The following is an 8,673-nucleotide window of genomic DNA, read 5'->3' as shown; positions in this document are numbered from 1 at the left end:
TTTCCTGTGAGGGGTAGGTTTAGGGGTAGGGTTGGTGTAGGGCAATAGAAAATACGGTTTGTACAGTATAAAAACCATTACGCCTATGGAGAGTCCCCATAAACCATAAAAACAAACCTGTGTGTGTGCGCGTGTAGTGACATTTATATATATATATATACACACATACATATACATATATATATATATCAACTTTTAGAATCTAAATAGAAATCAAACTGGAATGTTTGGTGTATGTAAGTGCTACTGAAGTGGAGATTTCTGGCTCAAACTGTACTGTAACTGAAATCTACAGATTTAAATAGATAAAACATAATAAAATAAACACTTAAATGTTTTTTTTTTAATGTTTTCTGAAGGAAGACAAGTTATAGAAGCAAAATAGCCTAAAATCTCTGCAGTGCCTGAAAAAACAATGGTTTTGCCTGCACTCCTAAAAATACAGGTTCTTCAGATTCTTTACATTAAGAACAAAATGGTTCTTTTAAACATTAACTGAAAAGTATTTTGGCAAACCTAAAATGGTTCTTCTATGGCGTCGCTGCAAAAATTAATGACTGTTTTAATTTTAAGAGGCTGTAGTGTCTTTTATTGGCCTCATTGTTCCTCACCTGCTCTCGGAGGCGATCGGTTTCTTCCTGATACTCGGCTAATAGTTTTTTCCATTGGTCAATGCTGCTGTTAGCTTCATGAAGAGCGGCTACCAGCTTAGTGTTGCTGTCCCGAAGAGAAAACAGCTCAGCCTCTGAGTTTCTCTCGCATATCGACCTGTGAACAAACCAACATCTGTGTTTCAATTATACTCAGATCCTTCCTTCTGGAAGCTGAGGCAAAGACAAAGAATTTTACTCCAACGGCAGCAGATGTTAAACGCAGCACATATGGCTGAGTTATGAAATGTCATTTCTTTTGTGTTACCTTTATATTTTAGAACAAGTAAATCAGAAACAGACTGTGTGCTAAAGATTACTGATGTCCCTTGCTAGGTTTCAGATTTAAAGGGTAAGCATGTTTTAACAGCTTCTTTAACCTCATCTTATTTTTGTAAGTAAGCCATTTGCTGATTGACGTCCTGAACACTGTCTCTTTGTGATGTTTTCAACATCAGAGTATTCAGTGCTGCGTTTGTATGGTGAAGTACTTCATGCTTGAATCCGTAAAACATTTGACGTTAAACTCACTGCCAATTACCCCAGAAAACTACTGCGGAGGAAAAGTACGTCAGGCGGATTGATTAGATTCACGTGCATCTGAGCGAGCAAGAGTGCTTACATTGATGAAATACATCAAATAATTACAATTTTAAACAGTTTGTCTCCAAGTGATGAATTAGCGTGTAAGAAAACTAGATGATGAGATTTGATAGGCATCGGGGAGATCTGAATGTTTTACCCTTCAGAAAGCATCTTCCTTATCTGTTCTTTCTCCGTGGATTCCTCCATATCAGCACTCTTGCTGCGAAACAACTTGTCCTCACTGGAGCCATTGACACCAAGCAATGGAGGAGACTGACGGTCCTCAGACAGCACCTGGATTACAAACACATGATAGACAATATTACGATTTTTGCATGTTTTTAAAGTCTCTTATGCTCGCCAAGGCTGCATTTGTGTGCTCAAAAATATAGTAAAAACACTAATATTGTAAAATAGTATTACAGTTTCAAATAACTATTTTCTATTGTAATTATATTATGTAATATGTAATATATCAGTTTGTTTGTTTGATGAAGAAACACTTGAGCAGTCTGCACATGATGTGACTAAACAGGGCATGAGGCAACATATGGCGCTGTTCTGTGATTGAGATTTGAAAGGACATCAGTTTACTTCAGCCTGCTGTTCATGTAGACTTGAGAAAACCAGAACAGTACTTCTGAAAGAACTCGGCTCTTCTGCTTACACTGTATAGCAGCAAGTGCAGCCTTGGCATTTTAAACATCTACAGTGTTTCTGTGCAGCAATACACACTTGCTCTCAGAAAAGCTTGTATAATTCATCAATCTCAAACTCGGCGTTCCCCAAACGAAGACGTTCTATTTCTAATCCGAGCACTCAGGCCCATGACTTGTTTGCCTTCTCTATAGCGGTTCGTGGCAGGCGTAGGGAACTTGAGATGGAGCTTTCCATGTGTTTAATATATTTAGAGAGGAATCAAAGACACGACATCTCCACTGCATAGTCAACGGCTTGGGAGCTCAATAATGCATCTTGCAGATTTCTACATTTTTAATGAGGGATTACAGATTTCAAGAACATTCCTCTCTTATCATGAGCCGATGTCAAACCGTAGAAAAATTATACTGGACTTTAGCAACACTATTAGAAAGAGCTCAAATTAAACCACCTCAATCTTCCCCCAAATATCGTTCGAGACTCATGCTTGATGAGCGCTACTGAAACAGGAAGTTGGAGCGGGACATGACGAAGGGCTCGTCTTTTTTTTTTTTTTGTAGATTAAATCAGTCTAGTTAGTGAAGGATATATTAGTGGGAGTAGTGCTATTTAGTAGCTACTTTATTTTATATTTTAGTACTTTTAGTATTTATATACTATTTTAGCATCTATTATTACTTTAAATTAGCTATAAAATTATTATAAGTTTAATATTATTGAAAAAGAAAGTTGGAGCGGGGAATGCCGAAGGACTCATCCTATTTCTTTTTTTTAATGATTTAAAATTGTTTTCAATTTTAAAAGAAATCAGTTTAGTTAGTGGAGGAAATATTAGTGGGAGTAGTGTTATTTTAGTACTTTTATTTTTATATTTACAGTTTTTATTTTTTTAAGATTTATTTTTGGCGTTTTATGCCTTTAATTTAGATAGGACAGTAGGTCGACAGGAAGCGAAGTGGGTGAGAGAGAGAGAGGGGTGGGATCGGGAAAGGTCCACGAGCGGGACTCGAACTCGTGACGCCCGAAGCGCAAAGGCGCTACATGTCGGCGCGCTGCCCACGAGCCGCCTACAGTTTTTGTTTTTATTTTAAATTTTAGTTTAAGTTTCTAGTGAAACAGCCAATAGTTTAGCCAATCAGTTTAGATGGAGGAGGTATTCGTGGGAAAAGTTTATTTTTGTATCATTATTTTTATACTATTATAGTATTTATTAATATTTTTACATTTTCAGTTTTCATATTTTTTATATTGTCTTATATTTTATAGGGTTTTTTTTGTATTTCTTAGTTTAGGTTTTGTGATTTTATTATATGCTTTTATCATTTTTATTAGTTTTGTTTAAAGTATTTCTATTTAGCTTCATTTTTATTTCAGTTTTAGTATTAGTACTTTTAATACTTCAACTTATTTTAATGTTAGTTACCAAGGCAAAAAGTTTAACATTTTCATCTAATATTACTCATTTATTTCAGCTTTATTTCATTTAACAAAAACAACAACAACCCTGAGTGGGAGGGACTTTATTATTCTTGACAGCATTTGATTGGACACATTTCTGAATATGGCCCTGAGCTCAAGATGATCGACATCAATATATTTTTGAATAAATCTTTATATATTTACCCAAGAAAAAAAAGACTGTCTTAAATGTGCCAAAGATAATAGTCATTTTAATTTTATTGTTATTTTATTAGTACACTTGCATACAGATGGCCCCAAAAAAGCCACACAACTCCCAATTCTGATTCCGTAAGGTTTTCATAAATGGCTTCTGTACAAACTGGGACAAAAGCAGGAATATGTCATCCTGCATGACAGTGTTTCATATCCAGGGCTTCCTGGGGGGTTTGAGTAACTCTGTGACAATAGTGAATGGTGTCAGCTGCACAGGAGACACAGGTGTGTCATTGTATGTGGAAACAGATGTAGAAGGCAGTTTGACAGCTTACCTGAGACAGCTGAGAGAGAGACAATCCCATCACCACCGAAGAGACATGAAAAGAAAGAAGATACAAGCATTTGATGAATTACTATTACTGTCACTCATACTTAAAGAGTTTGACCAAAAACATCAGTGTGGCAAGTGTTGCACAGCAGGGCTGTGCGATTTGGGGGAAAATATCAAATTGCGATTTTTTTGACAGATATTGCGATTGCGATTTGATTTGCGATTTTAAATGTGCAAAGTCAAGCTTCAGCTCAATATTGCCAATAATGTGCCGCACAGTATGGGTATCATTACCCTGCTGAAAAAAAAACAATAGAAACCATCACAGAAATTCTTATAGTTTCCATTAAACCATTACAAAATGCCTTTTTGTATTGGGCATTATTCCAATAGGAATTACTGTTGTTCTATTGGTTGCCATCTGCCAGATTACATCCCACCAATAGAATCCATCAAATAGACACCATTATAGTTTACATTAAAACCAAACAAATTCCCATTATAACCCTGAAATCCATTACATTTTTTATTGTGTTTTGGGAGGGGTTCTATTGGGTTTTCAGAATTGGGTTTTTACAGAATTAACTTAATTACTGAATTTCACAGAAAATATTTGTTTATTTTTTATAAATAAAGAACTGTATTTCTTAAGTCAATTATTAAAGTATTACATATGTTACATAGGCTGATTTATTCATTTGAAGTATTTGGGATTTTAAGAACAAGTGGAAAATGTGCTGAATGTTTCATTTCATCCAAGTGAAATTAGCAAGCAGTTAAGACTGGATTTACATTCGTTTTAAACGCGGAGCCAGACGCGAGTCGACACAGGTTGCGTGCGTGCGTCAAGCCTCACCCATACTGCCAGATGCACTCGTGAAGACTTGCGGTGCGGAGCCGGGTGCGAGTATAAACCAGCATTACCAGACAGTCTGCGTGAGTGCGGCAAGCATGAACATCCGTGACGCGGGATTCGCGCCGCGTGAGGCAGAGAGGAGCGAGTATGAGAAGCATTCACCCGCATGGGGCAGAGAGGAGCGAGTATGAGAAGCATTCACAGACACAGGCTGTGTGTGCGCTCTTCTGAATTGGGAATAGCCAACATGCATCATAAACTTATTTCAGATTAATCTGTTGTGGAGATAAAATGTGTAAGATAACGTTCACATACTAACAAAAACATCTAAGAATCTTTTATTCTCCAGTACTGAAACCAGAACCGATACGGGAGCTTTTGATATGCGCTGTGACGCAGCGCTTGGAAATGACCTTTTTTGTTCGTTGTCTGTTAGTAATATCGCGTCCATATCGCAGGCTTTGCGATTAGGAAATCGCAACGTCTCAAATCGCGATTTCGATTCGATTTCGATTAATCGCACAGCCCTATTGCACAGGCAAGTACACACACTTTCTTGCAAAAGATTCAAACCTGTGACAAAACGGACTGACTTTGATGTATGAGAGACATTCATTGATGTTTCACTATTAAAATAGCTGTTACATAAACATAATACCTCTATTCTTCCCCCATCGCCCCTAGACTCACGAAAAGACCCCAAAACACTTTATTAATTAATAAGGGCAGCATTATTCAGTGCACACTGTTGCTGTTTTGAACTCTGAACACTCAGGTTTGATTAAATAATGAATAGCTCTCAGTCTGTGGCCTGTTTCATTTGCTCTAGAAAGGCACGTTTGAACGCAAAAAGCTCATGGGATGAAAAGCCTGTCATGGCCATTAAACCACTACAGAATACTGTGTATGGGCACACAACACAAAGCATTTTACAGTACTATTAAACGGTAAGTTTGTCGATTTTCAACCAGCCTTGTTTTGTTATAGTGTTGGTAGTAGAAGTAAATGAGCAATTATTTTTCTGTTTTACCTGTTTTTTAGTGTTTCTACTGCATAGACAGCCAACTTTCATTAAAACACAATCTTGCTGGCAGTAAGCTACCCCTTTAACCCTTATGTGTCCTTAGAGAACAAAAAATGTCCATGTCAAAAAACTGTCATAAAAATATTATATACCTTATTAATATTTTTTCCACTTTCACTGACATAGATCTTTTTACCAACATCAGTCCTTATCATAACTAACAAAATGTATTCTCTTTTTAGGATTTTAATCCTTTAAAGGGATAGTTCACCTAGATAGTTTCACTTATATAAAAAAATCTCCTGGCTCTTACAAGCTTTATAAATATGGATGTTTTTCTTACACAAATGCATTGCTTTACTTCAGAAGGCCTTTATTAACCCCCGGAGCCGTGTGGAGCACTTTTTATGATGAATGTATGCACTTTTTTGGGCTTCAAAATCTCGACCCCCATTCACTGCCATTATAAAGCTTGGAAGAGCCAGGACATTTTTTAATATAACTCTGATTGTATTCGTCTGAAAGAAGAAAGTCCTACACATCTAGGATGGCTTGAGGCTGAGTAAATCATGGGGTAATTTTCATTTTTGGGTGAACTATCCCCTTAAATGCCAGTTTGTTAACATAATGGCACTGTTGTTGTTTTAATGAAAAACATACATCATTTGTATTCACAAATGTAGAATTCACATTTATAAAAAAGCCCATGAACAAAGAATGCATGATTTTATGCCTAAACGGCACTGATATAAAATATTGCAATTTTAATGGATTTCATTGGGGACATTTTTGCCTTAAAGTCCTGAGTGTAACTATTCGCAACACGTAAAAAGACAGTATAAGTCATTATAATCTGTAATTATGTAAAATTATCAAAAAAAAAATTTAAAAAGACAAAAAAATGTCTCTAAGGATGCACAAGGATTAAACATTTTGGATTGTAAGATTATTTTAATAAAAATTAAGCTTATTTTTCCTCAAAATACTCAATCCCATATAGCATCCAGACAAGACTTTTACCGTCTAAAAATACTGTAATTTTTTCCCCCATCGATTTAAATGAACATTTCCCCCCAAATTCTCATTACCATAATGCATCTGGGAATTGAATTTTTTCTCAAAACCCCAATTGTTCTCACTGGTGCTTCTCATTACCGTAATTATAATAACATTTTATTTAATAACATTTAAATGTAATATAATGTAACAATTTCTGATTTATTTCTTTTGATTTGTGGGTGAAATATTATAATATAATATTATAAATATTAATTATGTTTTTGACTAAATAAATACACTGCACAGCTCATGGCAAACAAGTCAAACCGGAATGAGCGGTTTAACCAAAGAATATGTATTATATAAAGCAATGTCCTAATCTGATGTGTAAGCAGACTTTGGAATACTCTCAGGCTGCTATAATGGGCATGATAATTAAGGGATGAGTGTGTCACAAATGGTGAATGAAAAAGGTTAGCCAACTGTAAAGTAAAATGAACCAGTCTTTTGTATTCCCCGGGTGACCGCATAGAGTTACATAACTCTACACGGGTTACAACCAGTGTATCTGTGTCACCTCCTGGCATGCGAGGGCATGTTTTGTTACTCACACACACCTCCTAAGAATTCAGAAAAACAATAAACACAGTGGAACACTTCTCTTGTGGGACTGGTATTAAAATTGATACATTGTACCATGTGTTAGGTATCATATCACTAGAGGCCAGATGATCCTCTGTGCTATTGTTAGAGCGGTTAATAGTGATGGAATGAAATGCTCTGGCATGTTATCTGAATCGAGCAGCTGAGAAAGTATGACATGAGTTGTTACATGTCATACTTGTTGTTTTCAGTCACAATTCTAAAAGGTTTATCTGAAGTTAAATCCGAGTTACTGTGTTTACCTGTGGAGAAGAGATGTTTAGGCCAGGACTCAACAGCTCAAACTTCTCCTGTGATTTATCCCGGACGAGTCGTGCAGCCTCCTTAAACTCTTTAAACTGCTCTGAAAACTGCACAGATAATTACAGCGACATAACGAAAACATTCACCGTAACTTCATCAAAGTTTTTAACAAATGTATAGACATAAGTTACAAGAGGCCATGATATATTGTGAATAAAGATGTGGCTAAAGGTCATTGTTAGCCATGACATGCAGTGAAGCCCTAAATTTGACAGAAAATCTCTTTTAAAATGTCACTTCTCATTACATCATGAATACATACACATTGCATTATCTGTTATGGGTCAATTTGACTCGTAAAAAAATTTGAGCTGTCGGAAATACTGGTTAACCTAGAACCTCATTTCTCATGACAAATTCGCATTAAGTTTTGTGGAAAGTTGTGGAATGTGCATATGTACATGCAAAATTTTTATTACGATTATGATGTTTGCAGGTCAATTTGACCACTAATTCATGGATATTTTGGGTCAGCTGCACTGACCCAAAATAATAATAATAGAATTTATTTATTTTGTACAGATCATGTTCCATGAAGATATTTTGTAAATTTCTTACCGTAAATATACTGTAAATCTCAATATCAAAAAATTGACCCTTATGACTGGTTTTGTGGTCCAGGGTCACATATAAGGTTTTCAACTACTTTGTTAGATTATTTACATTTACATCTATGCATTTGGCAGACACTTTTATCTGAAGAAGTGTACACTGCATTAAAGACCTACATTTTTATCAGTTCAAGTATCTTGGCATTGCTAGCGCTATTGCTCTACTGCTCGAACTTCAGGAAAGCACACAAAAAAAAATAAAAAAAATAATCAAATAAATAAATACAAGTTTAAAATAAATGTTACATTTTAAAACGGTTTAAAAAGTTTTAACAATTTGTAAAAAATAAAAAAGTAAATACTTTTACATTTGTAATTAAAAATAGATACAATACTGTTTATAAAATTCATATTTTTGATAAAGAAAAAAAAAA

At 35.4% G+C, this 8,673-nt stretch overlaps 1 protein-coding gene across 1 annotated transcript in view; it reads right to left on the bottom strand.

Annotated features, from left to right (window-relative positions):
* LOC107692231 (homer protein homolog 3-like) overlaps positions 1-8,673 on the bottom strand; it is a 30,503-nt gene that overhangs the window by 11,969 nt on the left and 9,861 nt on the right. Inside the window, exons 4-7 of the mRNA XM_016491195.1 lie at positions 7,628-7,735; positions 3,845-3,853; positions 1,393-1,529; positions 612-768 (exon numbers count right to left, since the gene is read on the bottom strand). Coding sequence (XP_016346681.1) covers positions 612-768; positions 1,393-1,529; positions 3,845-3,853; positions 7,628-7,735 — 411 coding nt within the window. The remainder of the gene's footprint in view (positions 1-611; positions 769-1,392; positions 1,530-3,844; positions 3,854-7,627; positions 7,736-8,673) is intronic.

Source organism: Sinocyclocheilus anshuiensis, unplaced genomic scaffold, assembly GCF_001515605.1.
Source record: "Sinocyclocheilus anshuiensis isolate Anshui unplaced genomic scaffold, SAMN03320099.WGS_v1.1 scaffold827, whole genome shotgun sequence".
NCBI lineage: Eukaryota > Metazoa > Chordata > Actinopteri > Cypriniformes > Cyprinidae > Sinocyclocheilus > Sinocyclocheilus anshuiensis.
This window is presented reverse-complemented; position numbering and strand designations above follow the sequence as displayed.